Source organism: Fusarium sambucinum, chromosome II (assembly GCF_050947815.1).
Source record: "Fusarium sambucinum isolate potato_lamoka chromosome II, whole genome shotgun sequence".
Taxonomy (NCBI): domain Eukaryota; kingdom Fungi; phylum Ascomycota; class Sordariomycetes; order Hypocreales; family Nectriaceae; genus Fusarium; species Fusarium sambucinum.
In genome coordinates this window covers 5,366,298-5,383,285 of record NC_139293.1, presented here as the reverse complement: position 1 = coordinate 5,383,285, position 16,988 = coordinate 5,366,298, and the positions used below count along the sequence as shown (strand labels likewise).

General features: G+C 46.7%; 5 protein-coding genes across 5 annotated transcripts; 3 read left to right on the top strand and 2 right to left on the bottom strand.

Moving 5' to 3' along the window:
• Nucleotides 1–5,181: 5,181 nt before the first annotated feature.
• Nucleotides 5,182–6,872, top strand: FSST1_008755 (general substrate transporter; the record flags this gene model as incomplete). Its single annotated transcript, XM_083225665.1, has 3 exons — nt 5,182–5,307; nt 5,364–6,580; nt 6,632–6,872. 3 exons carry the CDS (start codon nt 5,182–5,184, stop codon nt 6,870–6,872), a joined length of 1,584 nt encoding a protein of 527 aa, XP_083084716.1.
• A 2,269-nt stretch (nt 6,873–9,141) lies between these two features.
• On the top strand, nt 9,142–12,534 carry FSST1_008754 (PLC-like phosphodiesterase; the record flags this gene model as incomplete). The annotated part of the gene is made up of 2 exons (XM_083225664.1): nt 9,142–10,818; nt 10,867–12,534. The coding sequence occupies 2 exons, from the start codon at nt 9,142–9,144 to the stop codon at nt 12,532–12,534; spliced, it is 3,345 nt and encodes a 1,114-aa protein (XP_083084715.1).
• Nucleotides 12,535–12,670: 136 nt separating this feature from the next.
• On the bottom strand, nt 12,671–13,141 carry FSST1_008753 (uncharacterized protein; the record flags this gene model as incomplete). Its single annotated transcript, XM_083225663.1, has 1 exon — nt 12,671–13,141. The coding sequence occupies one exon, from the start codon at nt 13,139–13,141 to the stop codon at nt 12,671–12,673; it is 471 nt and encodes a 156-aa protein (XP_083084714.1).
• A 34-nt stretch (nt 13,142–13,175) lies between these two features.
• Nucleotides 13,176–14,028, bottom strand: FSST1_008752 (uncharacterized protein; the record flags this gene model as incomplete). Its single annotated transcript, XM_083225662.1, has 4 exons — nt 13,176–13,248; nt 13,295–13,412; nt 13,457–13,838; nt 13,882–14,028. The coding sequence occupies 4 exons, from the start codon at nt 14,026–14,028 to the stop codon at nt 13,176–13,178; spliced, it is 720 nt and encodes a 239-aa protein (XP_083084713.1).
• A 1,112-nt stretch (nt 14,029–15,140) lies between these two features.
• On the top strand, nt 15,141–16,906 carry FSST1_008751 (cytochrome P450; the record flags this gene model as incomplete). Its single annotated transcript, XM_083225661.1, has 4 exons — nt 15,141–15,318; nt 15,362–15,534; nt 15,584–15,836; nt 15,909–16,906. The coding sequence occupies 4 exons, from the start codon at nt 15,141–15,143 to the stop codon at nt 16,904–16,906; spliced, it is 1,602 nt and encodes a 533-aa protein (XP_083084712.1).
• Nucleotides 16,907–16,988: the final 82 nt, after the last annotated feature.

Genomic DNA, 16,988 nt, shown 5'->3' with positions numbered 1-16,988 from the left:
ACTTCAGCTTATAATGATCGGGGTATGTGACCTGGAGGTCCAGACGAGATCTCCGCAGGCATTCGAGAATAAGATTGCAGATGTTCATTGATTTAGCCCTCAATCTTGTGTTGTTTATTTCTGCATGTATTTGCGCTGGTAGTCCTGGCGCCTCATTCGGGATCTTCTGCAGGGCTCTAGACTTTGGGGGCAGCGTTGGATAAATCATGCCTTCTCATTCCCTAATAGCAAGTACTGTAATTGTTTTAAGTTGTTCATCTGCAGTACGTCGCATTTCGACGCCGATGGGTATCCTCACGCCTACATCAAATCAGAAAGCGAACCTTGAGGGAGATAATGCGGACACCAATAGGATAGAGAAACTCTTGGCTACTAACGAATCGGCCGGTATGCGACGACCCGACTTATTGGAAACGATCGATATTGCCAAGAGCGAGGTTCGTCCCGTCAGAAGCCGAAAGACCCTTGCTTCTTGGCAGCAACTTTGGGGGATCTGCAGTCCGGCACGTTGCACAGAGGCACGTAGTACTTTGTCAGGGATTGGGGTTAGTGATTTTGGAAAACAGTCACATTCAAGTTTTCAATTTGGACCACAGAAGCAGTATACAGAACTGACAGCATGATTTCATAGCTAGCTCAAGTTTCTGGTCGACTAGTGCGGTGAATACAATGTAGTAAAGGCGTCAACTCACCAGTCTCAGCATAATACGGGGGCCTAGGTTGAACAGACAGGTTCAACTAGTATTGGATCAGGTTATTTGTAAGTTTTGGATAATTCTAGATGCCTATTCAAGGTTTATATCTGTTCAAGACATCGTGTCGAGGCACTGGACATTCAAGATTTTAGTGTTATCATGTCACAGGGCTTAGTCGTGACATCAGTATACATGAATGGTCTCGGATGGTTGAATACTCTCGGCAATGGCTACCGTTAATAAGTTCAGGCTTTTGAGGGGGTAGACTGTGACTGTGACTGAGCGGTTTTGAAGCTGCTTCTTTGTTCTGGCTGGATGGGCACGTTAGACTAGGAAACAAGTTTCAAGTTTCAACTCAAACTCGTCATATTGAATTTTACATTGGAAAATCCTTCGATAGATCAACTGAGGGTTTTGTAAGCTGTGTTAGTATGCTGAGAATCCAGCCTTGGGGGGATTGGTGATGATGGCTACCGGCCCGACTCGACAGTCGTCAAGTACTACCGTAGGCATCTGTGCAATACGAAGCGACCACTGACAACTATGAAACAGATTCAACATGTTTCAGAAATACTGATATTGGTAATGAGCCAGGTAAAACTTCGAACCTTCAAAGTGTGAAGTAACCTTCTCCAACGCTTGAGCTCACATCGACGGATTGGCACTTAAAGTTAAACTCTTCTGGAGTATCTAAAGCTCGGTTATGAAGTTGAAAGCAAGGTGTATGGTAGCTGATTCTCCATTACGACACTCATGTCATGCAGGGGCTTGTAGATTGCTCGGCTAAGATGTGGTCAGGGTGTTCTTGCAGATGCAGAGCAAAGACCTCGTCTAAGCAAATCAAGATTGGACGAATTTCGTATAGGCTCGTCTAATATTCGCATTCATGCAGGTACGCACGCTATAGTAGTGATATCATAATCGTAAGATGCTAGCCTTGACAGTGGCTGTGCAAACACTATGAGGTCGCCACACTTCAGCACCAGATTGAGACCATGGAAGCACGCTCAAGATTTGTGGCACAGCCATAGATAAGCTCTTGCAAACAAAGATGTGCGAAGACTGGAATCTAGAGATCGATGGGGACTAGTCCGGGCTTCCGAAGCTTAATCATTCTGAGATATGTAACGGTAGCACGGATATAACTAGACAGTCTGCCTGCTCCTCATTGGCCATCTCTTAGCTTTTGTTGAAGGTGGCAGTGACTATTTCCCATCAAAGGGTCTTATGATAGTTTAATCGTATCGTGTTAACATTTTATAGAGAATTGTCTATTCACGTTTCGTGTTGTCTTGCAAAGCTAAGTAAGCAGTCGCAACCACACTTCAGAGTTAGATATTGAGCCATGTCTTCACTAAGTTATGAATTCAACTTGGAAAGAATTTCAGCTCTCTTTTCATCAAATATTCTCACAAGTCGCAACATATAGGGTAGTTCTGATACTTCCTCCATGACATTCTGATGTGGTATTTCAGAAACATCAGAAAACCCGATGATATGATCAGAAATCTACATTTTACGCAAAACTTACCATATGAAAACTTCAACGGACCGTGACCCCAAAATCATACGTTCATGCACATCAGAAGCCATCATGTGAAGAGCAGAGATTTTTACCACCACCCGCAAAATGTTCGCAAATGCGGAGGATGCGGGATGAGAAACTTTCGCTTGCCCGCCCTTTCTCCCTCTCTGGACCTTCAAAGGACCGATAAGCCAAAATAAAGAAACTGGATGCATGCATGGCAGAAAAAGGGGGTGGGTGCGGAGGGTTGGGTCTCTCTGGGGGAGGCGACAGACCCAAAACCCGGCCCTTCGGCGTATGTTGGAGAAATTCGACCGAGAGTTTGGCCTCGTCTCGTTCCCCATGTCGGTGATTGGAACTGGGGAAGAAAGAGGATACAGGTGGGTAAGACCGAGGAAGCTGTCGAGGACGCCGATCTGGGTTCCATTCTTGTGCAGTTGCTATGGTTATGACGGTTTATGCTCCCCCAGATGGGGGAAGAATGTGAGGGGGACTGGATGTTGGAGAAGGTTTGTGAGACGTTGTACGCCAACGGTTTCGTCGAGGTCTGAAGTAGAGGATGGCTGTGATGGCGGCAGCCATGGCGTTTAACATTGCAAGCTCAGGCTTTTAACGGTGCTAGCTTAGTTCAAATCTGATATTAATATGTGACCCTTTAAAGAAAAGTTCAGTTGGTCACACGCTCATCTGCCTGGACGTTCCAGACTGCAAATGCTCAAGGTGTTTAATCCTAACTAATTTCGGTTGATGTATACTACTTTGTCAATTGTTTGTCACGAGAATGTCAGACTGGTGGACGAATTATGCAGACGTCATTCGACAAGATGGAATAAATCAGGCCGTTGTCGTCTGTTGAGAACGATGCATTCCGAGTTTCTCCTCTCCTCCGTGATCGAGACTCGGCCTGTTCCAAGGATACGGCGCTTCTCCATGTCCTGCCAACCCGCGATCTGGTGCTCTCTTGCTTCTCCGCGATTACTCGCAGTCGCTGGGAAGGGAGTGAGGGATTGATGGAGGGAGTGAGGTTCCGTAACGTAACGTAACGCGAAAAAAAAGGACATGGGAAAAACGGCTCAAACGTTCGGGTCCGAATAGCCTCAGAGATCCACTGAATGGAACGGGTGGAGACTAAAAATCGAGTATCGCCGAGTGCCTTTTTCGGCCCGTGTGGGTACGGTAGAGAAGAAGTAGCCATGGCGTTCCCACCCGTTGCAGAGCCGCATTAGTTAGCATGGGTGACGATGCTATGGATGGGTCCAGGGGTAAAGGAGGCTCTGCGGGAAGGGCAGAGGAAAAAAGATCTTGTGATGCGTGATTGTGAGCGATAGACAGGTGATGATAATACGGTTTGAATAGCATCACGGACAATGTTTGGAATGCGAGTGATTCTAGCTTTGCCCAGCAGAATGGGTGATGACTGTCGCAAATGTGGTTCAATGGCTGCTCTCGGTGTTATCTCGCATGCCCTGCTCTATCCTGTTCCAATTGACTTCCCAAAGCTTATCAGTAACACCGAGCACAGCGATATTACTTGGTCTCAATCCATGAAGTCTGCGACGAATATGGAGCAACCATAGAGAAAAGTGCTCCGCTCAATTCGGCGAGTCTCAACGGCGTGGATAAGACTCGAGATATTTGGCCGAGTTTTCACCATTTGAGCATGAGTGAGAATGGGCTGTTTCAGCAGATTACCTAAGTCTAGAAAAAAGAATGTGCGGCAATTGAAGGTCTTGTTTTTGTTAGTTCCGGATATACCGTCGTAAAAAAAAGGATCTGATGAGATCCGGTATCTCACGGGAGTCTGAGTACCGTGACAATAACATCATAATTGGAGTGGCCACAATGGGCGATTTCCAGTAAAAAAAATGAAAACACCAGATTTTGACAATCGGAAATAAAAATCTGCGCGAGTGCCGAAGCCTGCCTTTCCTAAAGCAGTCGGACCGAGACTCGGCGCCTCTCGGTGTCATATCATGAGAGAAAATGGGGCTCAGCGATGGACAAGGCGAGCGAGTGTCGGAAATATGAGGAAGCCGACTAGTGTTGAGATAATTTGAGAAGCTGATGAAAGGAATTGACTCTAGTGAATTGTATGATGAATGTAATAGAGGTCATTCTTTTGGTTGTCTATTGGTATCATCTTGAAAGGATCTGTCTGTTTGTATTGCCGTTGGATCGCCACAAAAGCAGACTCTACCGAGATCAGATCATCGACGCCAAGAGACAAAACAGACTAGAACAGAAACCGCGTAGAAGAAAACAATGGATCTTGGAAGAAAAGAATGGATCACGTGGGCCCATTCATCACCAAGAAAAGGGTCCAAGTGCGTCATCAATGCCGAAGGGAGGCCGGCAATCAAGGAGAAAAAATGAAAATGTCACTCCACGTAGAGCTCACGTATCGGTCCACCGTTTTCTGAACGGAGATGAATCTGGTCAAGGGTGGGCTAGGAAACCTCCGATGGACCAATCATATCACATGGGGGTGTATGTAAAGAGAGTGGTCCGTTGAACTTGGTGATGGAGAAGTCAACCCAGGAATGCTTACTCAACTGCTACCACCAACACAACACATCTCAAGCATAAGCATACCCCATGACGTTAGTCTCCGGGCCTTCTACTCTTCACAGATGCTCCGCTTCTTACTCCAAGTCTTTTTACCTTCTCACCCACGTCAGTCTCCGCAACTCGTTTGCTTCAAGCCCCCCGGGGTTTGAGTTAGCTTTTTTTGCTTTCGAGCATGACCATCAAATGTCATGAGATGGACCCATGGTTTTTCGGTGCCCGCGATGGTACTCGGCGATCATCTCCACAATAAAGAATAGTAAAAAAGGCACCTCTTCGCTCTCCTTTCGTTGCTTCATGTCCTGGCTCATCATCACATTACATCTTGTCTAACAACAAACACACTGACTACAACACATACATTCAACACTCAATTGGTCAATTGACTCATTCAATATGAAGTTTTTTAGTAGCAAACGCCAAGAGCATGCTGCTGAAGGCGAGCATCTCGAGAGGAGAAAGTCTCCCGACACTGATGGTCGCATCACCTTTCTGGCCTGCTTCATGGGCCTCGTCGCCTCTGTAAGTTCTCAACAACACTCCAATTGATCAGTATAGACCAAAACTAACTGAATTAGATGGGAGGCATGATCTTTGGATACTCGTCCGGACAGATTTCCGGTTACTTCATGATGAGGGATTACGGCGAACGATTCGGAGTCCCCAACGGCGATGGTACATACGAGTTCAGCGCAGCACGACAAGGAACAATCACCGGTCTTCTATCCATTGGATGCTTGTTCGGTTCTCTCGTTGCTGGTCACCTTTGCGACACCATTGGTCGCCGAACTACCATCTCTATCTCTGCTCTCTGGACCTGTGTCGGTACCGTCATTGAGGTTGCTTCCCAGCATGCCTGGTACCAGCACGCCATTGGTCGACTTGTTACTGGTCTTGGTGTCGGTGCTCTCTCCGTCGCTGTCCCCATGTACCAGTCTGAGAGTGCTCCCGCCATCATCCGAGGTATCATCGTTTCTTGCTACCAGCTCTTCGTCACCCTCGGTATCTGGTGTGCCGAGATGGTCAACTGGGGTACCAACCACTACGACGGCAGCGCTTCTTGGAGAATCCCCAACGGTCTCAACTTCCTCTGGGCTCTTCTCCTCGGTGTCGGTATCCTCTTCCTCCCCGAGTCCCCCCGATTCGCCTACCGAAAGGGCAAGGAGGAGGAAGCTCGCAAGACCATCGCCAACCTTGCTGGTCTCGACATCAACTCCCCCAGTGTTAACCGCCAGATCGATGATATCCGTGAGAAGCTTGATGAGGAGCGATCTCTTCCCGAGACCCGCTGGATTGAGATCTTCACTGGTCCCCGTATGATGTACCGTACCCTCCTCGGTATCACTCTCCAGGCTGGTCAGCAGCTCACTGGTATCAACTTCTTCTTCTACTTCGGAACCACTGTCTTTGCTTCCACCGGTCTCAAGGACTCCTACGTCACCCAGCTCATTCTCGGCTCAGTCAACTGCGCATGCACCTTTGGCGGTCTCTATGTCGTCCAGAAGTGTGGTCGCCGTATCTCTCTGATGATTGGTGCTGCTTGGATGATGATGTGCTTCTTCATCTACGCCTTTGTCGGTCACTTCGCTCTCGACCGTGCGGACCCTCTCAACACCCCCGCCGCTGGTACCGTTCTTGTTACCTTCTCTTGCTTGGCCATTGTCGCCTTTGCTACCACCTGGGGTCCTCTTGTCTGGGCTGTCGTCGCCGAGATGTACCCTTCTCAGTACCGAAGTCGCTGCATGGCCATCGCCACTGCTACCAACTGGCTCTTCAACTTCCTCATTGGTTTCTTGTAAGTTTACCTTGATTGACTTTGTATTGATCTCTCACTAACATTTCCCAGCACCCGTTTCATCACTGATGCCATTGACTACTACTACGGTCTTGTCTACGCCGGATGCTGTGCTGGCCTGGTCGCCATTGTCTTCTTCTTCGTCATCGAGTCCAAGGACCGTACTCTCGAGGAGATTGACACTATGTACGTCCAGAAGGTCAACCCCATTACCTCCTCCAAGTGGGTTGGTCACAACCACGCCTCCAAGGGCGCCCGTGAGGGTATCACCGACGAGGAAGCTTCTTCCTAAACTACCATTCTCCAACCACACACACACACTCTCACACATCATATATCATTATGAACATAAATTATAGAAGCAGCCGGACTGCCGGCGAGTAACGATTGGACGGACGTTGTATTTAAATCTGCTTTCACGAGATGAAAAGGGAATCAGGAGGTGTACATACGATGAAAGAGCATTATATCCTTGTATTTATTAGTATATCGCGATTAATATCATTTCGCTACGTTTTCAACATATTCCTTGTCTTCAATGCATTTGTGAATAAGCAGCAGCCACCAACAGTGTTGGCCATGACTTGAGATAACCAGCCACATCCACTCGATGCCACGAGGGAACGGGACGGGATGTGATGACTGCTGATCCCTCAACTCAAGCTTTAGTTTTCTCAATTGTCGTTGGGTAACATACGATTAAGCATTATTACAGTTTAGCTATGAATCATGATGTTCGCACTCAATCTTCCGCACACATTCCTCCTCAGGGCTGTCAAAGTCAATTTGACGGAACAGCGTCCCCCGCAATGATCGACATTGTCGCCTGACTTTAATCTTGTGTTAAACGTTGTGTCAGTTGGAAATGCTCGGCCCCGATGTCTAGCCAACGTGGGCGGGATTACCGCATTAGGCAACTTTTACTCCCGACTCCGATCAGGGCTGAACTTGAGTTTCTCCGTCTTTAAGTTTTCGGCCGGAATCTCAGGAAATAAACTTGGCATCCATACTCCGATTTCCGATAACTTGACATTGTTGATAGTAAGCACTAGGACTTCTGCCAACAACATGTACTCTTGGCATTTAGTTAACCATGATCGGGCAGGGGTGTGGTTTGAGATTTTCCAATGCAGGAAAACTGAACTGAAAGCACGTACCGTTTCAATAAAACCGACCTCGGCTTTTGACGAACGTTACAGGCTTTAAATCACGGCTGAGCTGGAGACAAGGGTGTAATGCATTTGCCTGTCTAGAATACCGAGAGCTCTCAACACGAACAAAGACCGATACTGTATCTTCCTCTGAGACATCACCTCACGCTTGTTTAGGTACATGCGCTATCATTATGGCCGTAGTCTTCACACGCAACAACTATTCGCGAGAATGTTGTTGACCGGTAAGAGTGATCGTAATTGCAGTTTCGGTGCGATTTGTGAGGTGGTATTCTATCTGATTACTACAAGACAAAAACAAAAACAAAGTAAACATTATATGCAAGGACAGGCTGGTGTTTTCACCCTTTCAAACTCTGGCCACTAACTTTATTCGGATAACATGACCACCGCAATCAGACAGCATCGGCATTGTCCCCGAATACTACTTCCTACCAGGCAGTGAGCACGTAGAGTACAATGGCATCGACCCCGCTCAAAAAAAGCTCTCAGAGATTTGCGCACTACGGAGCAAGACTCCAACCTCAAAGGTATCAGTCATGTCAGTGATGATGTTACCTCTGTCTCACAGTTGATCGCGACGCCGTTGGCGTAATCCTTTGACGACTCCACTCATCAAGGCCCTACCCAACCGGTTCCCATACAGTGAAGAATCCGAGAAAACGTTTCGTGGGGTGGACGGGACGAACACGCCAAACGAGCAGCGGTACAAGCCACTCTGCGAGTTACCGCTGCCGTCGAGAAAGGAGCGTCGTACATACTCTGAGAAGAAGCTTGAAGCTATTTTGTCAACTATTTGATCTTATAGAGGAAATCAAGGCGTACGCAGAGGTTTTGCTGTTAGTCACGGCAACATGTCAAGAAACAAGATAACCTCAATTTCACGATTAAATCTGCCCAGATGAGTCTATCTTTGCTTACACCAAGAACTGTAGAAGTAAACTTCGCTAGACTTTGAAGCACACCAAAACCCAAATTCACTATTCGGTGATCAAGATTAGACCTTTCATTTTCTCTCGACATCAAGACCAAGGTTTAGGGTAGTACATGTGCTAAGAAGCCTTCAAATACCCATAGAGAAAAAAAGTGGCAGGGACTGACTGGTGTTTATGCAAAGAAAAAACGAGAAACTCACAGGAGGCCTCTAGCCATGCAAAATCCATAGAGGGCGGAATTTCTACATACATCCTGGATTCATCGAACGATCTGTCGAGTCGAAAAATGTGACATCCCAGCCATCTGGTACCGTGTCAGGGAGCATTGAGCGGCACCAAGTGGGCCGCCAACTCGTATAAAGCACCAATTTTGGCTGTTTTATCTATTATTAGTTCATTAGCGAGCTTAGTCATCAGTGGCTACAACTCAAAAAAATCAAGGGGCCAAACAAACATGATCCACCAGACACTGCCCAATTTGATCTCTCACATCCGCCATGGCCGAATCCAGCAGATAGCAATGAAGCTGTCTAGAGTTACGCTCTACATGCTCTTGACAGCTGGCTGTCAAGGTGCATATGTTCAGTTCCAAGACTGCTCTGAGGGTCATGACTCTTCTTCACTTATTCCTGAGAGTTTCCGTGCATCGGTTGAGAGGGGAAGGGATACTTTCAACTGGAAGTTCGATCTCATTGCTGGACTGATGGATCGTAACTCCTGCGAAGTTAACTTTTCTAATATTACTCCTCGATTCTCAATTGTCGACTATGGAAACGCCACTCCTTACGTCTCCGGCCAGATTGTTAATAACTCGTGCTTCACAACCCAAAGGATTGGCTCAAGGTCGATATTCACCATCACTACTTCATTCAACCGGTCAAAACTACTCGACACGTACAAGACCACCTTTGAGTTGACCACCCCCGACAACACCACATTATCTTGCGTCAGGGCCGTTTTAACTCCGGCAGTTCCTGGAGCGATACGACTCCTCGGCCTCTGGTTTCCAATCGTTGTTTTCGCTTTGGCTTGCATCACAGCATGTTGGCCAGTCCGACGAAGCGCAAGGCCCAACAATAAAAAGAAGCCACTTGTTGCCAGAGCAATAGATGTACTGGCATACATCCAATTCATATTCTTCTCAGGCGCGATGAGTCTGCAATACCCTGGCTTCTTTCAACCGTTGGTTGGTCTCAGTGGCTGGTCTACCTTGATGCTGCCTGTTGGAATAGTGGAAAACACATCTCCATATGCACGAGCAGGAGTTAAAGACGGAATTTATGAGCACAATGGAACGATCACAGGAACTCCAGGCCTGGAGCTATTGACTCAAATGACTGGATCGGCAGTTAAGCCTCAGAGCTGGATGAATACATTCGTTTTGTCACTCCTTGTCTTCGTCTCTCTTTATATATTTTCCTACATCATTCACCGACTTGAGAATACTCGTTCGAGCCCTAGATCAGATTCTACGAATTTGGTATCACTATTCAAAACTCAGTATTGGGCTGTCGTACGACTATTTCTCAGCTGCTTCATGCTCCCACTCAGCGCTTGGGCAACTTATCAATTTGTCGATGGAACTATCTTCGGCTATCGAAATTCGGTGATGGCCATACTAGTACTAAGCCTGTTGCTGGCAGGCTTCTATTGGAGCTGGTCACAAGACCCTGAGATGGCATCTCTCGTTATACACGATCCAACCCGTGCAAGAAGAGAAGACAACATAGCTCAGAAATACTGTGCTTTAGTTGTTTTCTTCTTAATGCTATTCCGTGGATGCATCCTCGGTGGTCTTCAAACGTACAATTCTGTTCAGGTTGGCCTCCTCTTGGCATGCGAAGCAATGCATCTCATGCCGATGACTTATTGGATTGGATTCTCTCATCTCACATCACTTCCTGGTATTCTGTCCACGGCTAGAATAGTTTTATCCTCTTTGCATATCGGATTCCTGCCAGGAGTGACAGGTCACTCGGGCAAAATGCTCGTCGCGTACATAAGCCTTTTTGGACACGCCGTCGTCCTTGTTTGTATTTTTCTTATACCCATCCTTTTTGATCTTAGCAAGCTTGTATTTGGAAGGCACCCAGTAGTTATCTCCGACGTTGAGAACGATATGCAAGCAACAGTAAGTCATTATCTTCAACCCCAGAGACAACATCTGACACGCTTTCAGGCAGGGAATGCATCAATATTTGGAGAGAACAACGAGCTCGTGAAGTTGCAACGGAGCCACTCTTCTGAGTCAAACACTTTATTGGATATGGTATTGAGTCGCGAAACCAAGATATTTGGCAACAAGACTATCAGCGGGATACAACCGGAAGTCCTTTCGCTGTTTATGAGGAATGTGCAAGGGGAAGACGAACACACCAACGTTTGCGAGATCTCCAGAGGCTTTAGCGGCTCATCCACAACTCTTGTTGCTTCAATACAGTCAGATGTAGAGATCAAGTCAGCTGCTGATGTCTCACCTGAAACACTGGCTTCTTATCTTGTCTCCAAGGAAAACTCGGCAATTCGAAATACGTCAATGGATCAAGACCTGGACCGTCCGATCAACGAGTACTTCATATCCACCTCTCACAACACGTACCTTCTCGGTCGTCAAGTGGCCACTCGTTCAAAATTGGAGGGATACATCGAAGCTCTATCCCAAGGTTGCCGATCAGTGGAAATCGACTGTTGGGATGGGCGAAATGGTCAGCCTATTGTTAAGCATGGATACAGTCTCACAAAGTCTGTCAGCTTTCGATCTGTGATAAACACTATTAAAGAATATGCTTTTGTCAGCTCTGATCTGCCTCTATGGTTGTCATTAGAGGTCCACTGTTGCAGCTCACAAAGGGACATTATGGCTCAGATTATGACCGAAGTGTTTGGATCAAATTTAATCACTGAGCCGATCCCGGAGTGTCTGAGAACATTACCTTCGCCAAGCCAAATACGGGGAAAGATACTGATCAAAGCCAAGATGCCACAAGATAAAAGCTCAAAAGACAGTGACGAAGAAGATCGTGACACCGTCAGCCTGGATCCGAAGCATAATGAAGCTGATGCAAAGCCCGAAAGGAGAGACGAAAGAGCCGCAGTCACAAATCGCTTGCAGCAGGAAGGTCTTCAAGAAGATTTACTACAAAAATTGGCTATCTATGGTGCCGGCAAGCGGTTGCCCCATGCAGACGCCATAGATTCACACAGGAACTTTATTTACTCTATTTCCGAGACAAAACTCAAGAAGCGTATCAACAAGGAGAAGTCTCTTGGGCTGATTGACACACAACACATGGTTCGAGTATATCCTGATCCAAATCGTGTCGATTCGTCCAACTTTGACCCAATGATGTGTTGGCAGCACGGTGTTCAGATGGTGGCTCTCAACTACCAAACACACGATTTCAATATGAGGTTGAACGATGCTATGTTCACTGGGAGCCTGGGATATGTGCTAAAAGTACAACCGGAACCAAAACAGATCCGCATCGCGTTTGATGTTCTCATGGCACGAGTACATGGGCTAGGGGCCGAAAGCCTTGTGTTTGTCGAGCTTGAGCTTCTTCTACCCGACATACCTAGTCAAACAGTCCGGACTACAGCTGTGTTGACTCATGGAGCAGGTGCTGTTTTTGACCAGAATCTGGACATTTCTATGGGAACAAAGTATCCTCATTTGGCGTTCTTGCACTGGTCTATCAAGAGTCTGTCCAATGGTCGACCTATGTTGATTCAATCAGGGATAGCAAAAGTAAGCAATCTGAAGAAGGGGTACCGCGTGTTACCTCTTGGCGACACGGAAGAGAAAAGTGGTCATATTTTGTGTAAAATTAGCGTCAATGTATTGTAGCGAAGTATTTTTAGATTATTGATTTCACACTGTACCTTTAGCAGTACACACAATGAGTATGATTGTGCAAAAAACTTTGTTAGTCTTACACAGTGAATTATAGTATGATGTTAGATAAGCATGCCTCGAGTACAGTTCAGAAAACACATTTACTACTTGCATTTAGTACCAACAATTGATCCCGGATCATCTGGACTAGGTATTGACTAATATCCTTTGCATCAGTCCAGTCTACTTGAAAGTCTTGCTTAACACAGATTCCGCCGTCAGGACCTGGCCCTCCTCTACGATACTCCGGTCCAAGGATTGATTCGTCGCTCTGGTTGTCACCAGCGATGCGGGTTATAGTGCCAGGCCCTCGGATTCCAAGCTTGACGGGAGCATTTGGAAAGCCTCGACTGTTCCCTTTATCCGATCCGAGAGGCATACTACCTAACTTGAATGCTTCTCCATCATTTTCGTCTTGTCTCCTGTAATATCGCTCGGAGGAGATTTTGGATCCGCGTACGACTCTGCGCCAGAGTGGACGTAAGATGGGGATTCCGATGCAAATCAACGTGATGGCCATCTCGGCAGCAGACCATATAATGAGCGGGACAGTATCCATTGTTTTGTCAGTCGTGTCGTGTAATGAGTTGAGATTACTTACACAAGAAGTTGGCAGTGAATCCGGTTGCAACTTCATAAGTTCGGATGATACCACAAATTCCGGCACTACAAGGTCAGACATGGAATCACTAATGTTCAACAGATTACTTACAGAAAGCCCAAACCCATACTTCCAGCAATCGTCATCTTCTCCTTGTGTTTCATGTTGAGTTTCCAGATAAAGACCCAAGGGAAGATGGCAAAGAAGAAGTCGACCACAACACAACAGACTGCTATGTAAGTATGTATCCGGTAGAGAAGTAAGGTCACTTACCACCCAGTGCGACCGCATATGGAGTCACAGAAATGTTGCAAACACCCTCGACCCGAATAGGGTCAGAGATCTTTGTCACTGGTCTGCATTGAAGCCAGAACATTATAGCGCAAAGAGCCGAAAAGAATGACAAGGTCACTATCGCGAACCAGATGGTGATCCTCTGCCACTTCTCGACAACAATACGTAGTAGAAAGAATCCAAGGGAGAACTTAGCAACCGACATTCCAATAACTGCAAACGTTTGTCCGATCATCTGGTTCTTGATTGCGTAGGCAGCGCGGTCGAAGGCGAGATCGGAGGCACCAGGGCCAGGCATGGATTGTCCGAATCCATGGTACGCGGCAATCTGTACGAATGTTGTGTAAATAAGAAGGAGGACCTAGTCTGTTAGAAAGACCAAGTAGAAGGGACGAGAGACTTACACCACTGAGCCAATATGTGTGATCATCCAGGCCGACGGATTTGATGATGAAAGCTCGTGTGTACAGACGTAAGAAGACAAAGATCCAAGTCAGGGCTACGAATGACCACATAACGGCCATAGCCATTGGAGCCTTGCCTCCCATCATCTTGCAAACGTTTTGAAGGCTATTTCATCGACGGTATGGACACCATCAAGTGAATTGCAGCTGACTTGGGTAGATATTAAAGTAGGACGCGACCTAATTAATGCATGTATACATATGTATAACCAATAACAGTTCTGACATTGCATCGGTCATGGGGTTGTGTTGGTTCTAGGGGAGAAAGACGGGGATTTAATTATTATCGGTGTTGACAACAGAGTTTTGTGGGTATGATCTTTGCTTTTGTTTGCAATGACTGCAACCAGCAGGAGTCGAGAGTGATTCGCGAGGCACAGTTCCTGTCATTTTGAGAATGGACGTATCATTGTGATCTGATTTTTGCGTCCTCTCAAGAGGATCCAAGCGTTCCCTTTACCCGCGGGACGGGCGGGTTGGAAGATCCTGTACAACCTAGCAAGCGTTCCACAATGTTGGTCGTTGGAACACAGTCCCTGTGTAGCCTCCCCCGTTCGCGGGTGGACGGATTGATCACCGGTTGGCTGCGACATCCATGAGCCAAGCATTAGGGACAAGGCCCTTCTATTAGCCCCCTCCTCGTATGAATGCATAGGGCTTGAAGGAGAAATGAGTACCCAACACATCAGCGAATGCTCATGTAGATCAAGTATCGAACGAGCATTAATATATATAGAATATACTCCTGCGTCTCACTTAATGCATGGTTTATAATTCATCTCTGATATGGATTTCAGGAAATGTCTCACGGTCTCTTGTGAAGGTGATTTCAGTTGTCGTTATACCAAGACTACATCACCATTCCAGGTCTGTCAGTAACTGTAACACGACATTCAGAATTCGCACCTTGAAGCCAGCAATTGCCCCCCTAGTCAACAATGTATGCGCCCAGCCAAGTGTTGTGTACCCCTGTACGACACAATAACCTGCTGTCTTTATCACCATGACCAATGTAACCTTGGCGGCCCATCTTGCCCCAGTGAATGCATGCAATGAGCCGTGATTATTTGAGCTGAAACAGGGTCTGATGGTGCATCGGTTAGAGCGTTAGAATTACGACAAGAAACATTTTAATATCCGAGAGGACGCACATCCCATCTTGCCCACGGAAATACGTTCCAAGGTTGTTGCGCTTTGACATGGCTAACCACACAGTACATGACACTCCAATCATGGAGTCTGCGAGGCATATCTCCAGCCTTGTTTCCCCTTCTCTCTTTCTGCTTTTTATCGTCCCGGTAGGTACGTTATCGTTATGGACCATTGCCTCATACTTTACCTCACCCTTGAAAAAGTACCCTGGGCCGTTTCTCGCAAGTGAGTGATGCATGTCCGTAAATGGAAAATGCTAATCATGTAGAGTTCACGAGACTTTGGTACCTGTATCAAGCCTCCACTGGTGACTCGCACCTGGTTCTTGAGAGGCTACATAAGAAATACGGACCAATCATCCGAATAACTCCTGATATCATTGACGTCGACATTCCCGAGATAATCAAGACAATCTTCAATACCAAGGGCGACTGGTTAAAGGTTAGTTACCATCAAATTTCCAACTAGTATAACCGTCCTAACACATTAGACACCCTTCTATCATGGTAGCAGCGCCCTGGTTAATGGGCAGATTGTGCTCAACCTCTTCAGTCAAACCGATCCTCAGAGACACAAAAAGGAAAGACAACCTATCGCCAAACTCTACTCTAGTGCTGGCGTCAGTACTCTCGAGCCCCATATGGACAAGGTCATCAACCAGTTGTGCGATGAATTAGAGAAGCGTTTCACTGGAGACAATGCTGAACCTAAGGGTTGTAACCTAGGTCAATGGATTTTGTTCTGTAAGTGCATCATCTTCCATTAATGGGCGTTCTAAACCTCCACGAGCTTGACTAACGTGTCAGATACCTGAGATGTTGTCGGCGCCGTGACATTTTCCCAGCCTATCGGGTATCTCGAGAAAGGATATGATTTCGATGGCACTCTCAAAAATGCAGACAAGGCCATGGACTACTTCACTGTCGTAGGTACGATGCCATTCTTGGATCGTATCTTTGACAAAAATCCTGTTTGCAAAATTGGACCTCCTGGTTTCAACACCATTGCCGGAATCTCTGTCAAGCACCTCATCGATAGGTACCAAGGCAACGGCAAAGAGTATCACGACCCTGATCAACCCGACTTCCTTGACAAGTTTATCGGAATCAAGAACTCCAAATTGGATGAAGCTGACGACGCCCAAATTATCTCATGGTTAATGGTTAACATGATTGCTGGAGCCGACACAACTGCCATCACTATCCGAAGCGCCCTCTACTTTGCACTGAAGCATCCAAGAGTTTGGAAGCGCCTTACCGAAGAGATACTGCAAGCGGGATTCCAGCAAGTTCCTGAGTATAAGGACGCCAAAGCTCTGCCATACACAGATGCCGTATGTCGAGAGGCTTTGCGCATGCTGCCTGGTGTGTCAATGACCATGGAACGTTTTGTCCCTAAAGAGGGTTTTGTTCTTCCTAATGGCGATTTTCTCCCTGGTGGTACAGTATTGGGTATGAACCCGTACATTGTGGCACGCAATAAAGCAGTCTATGGAGAGGATGCTGACAACTTCCGACCTGAACGTTGGCTGTGCTCCGAAGACGAGACAGAAGAGCAGTATCAGGGCCGTCTACTGGCGATGAACCAAGCGGATCTATCTTTTGGAGGAGGTAGTCGTATTTGCATCGGAAAACACATCGGCCTCTTCCAAACATATAAGGTCATTGTTATCTTACTTACGCGTTTTGAGATTGAGTTGGTGGATCCCAAGAAGGAGTGGAAAGTGATAAACAGTTGGTTCCCTCGGCAGGAAGCATTGGAAGTCAGATTACGCAAGAGAGCCTTAAAGTCAGTCACTACAGAGCGTTTATAGTAGCCATGGCAAGTCAATGAGCCAACCGGGATGGTTCAGCAGAAACTATCACAAGTTCCAATCGTGGATTATGAGACAAAGA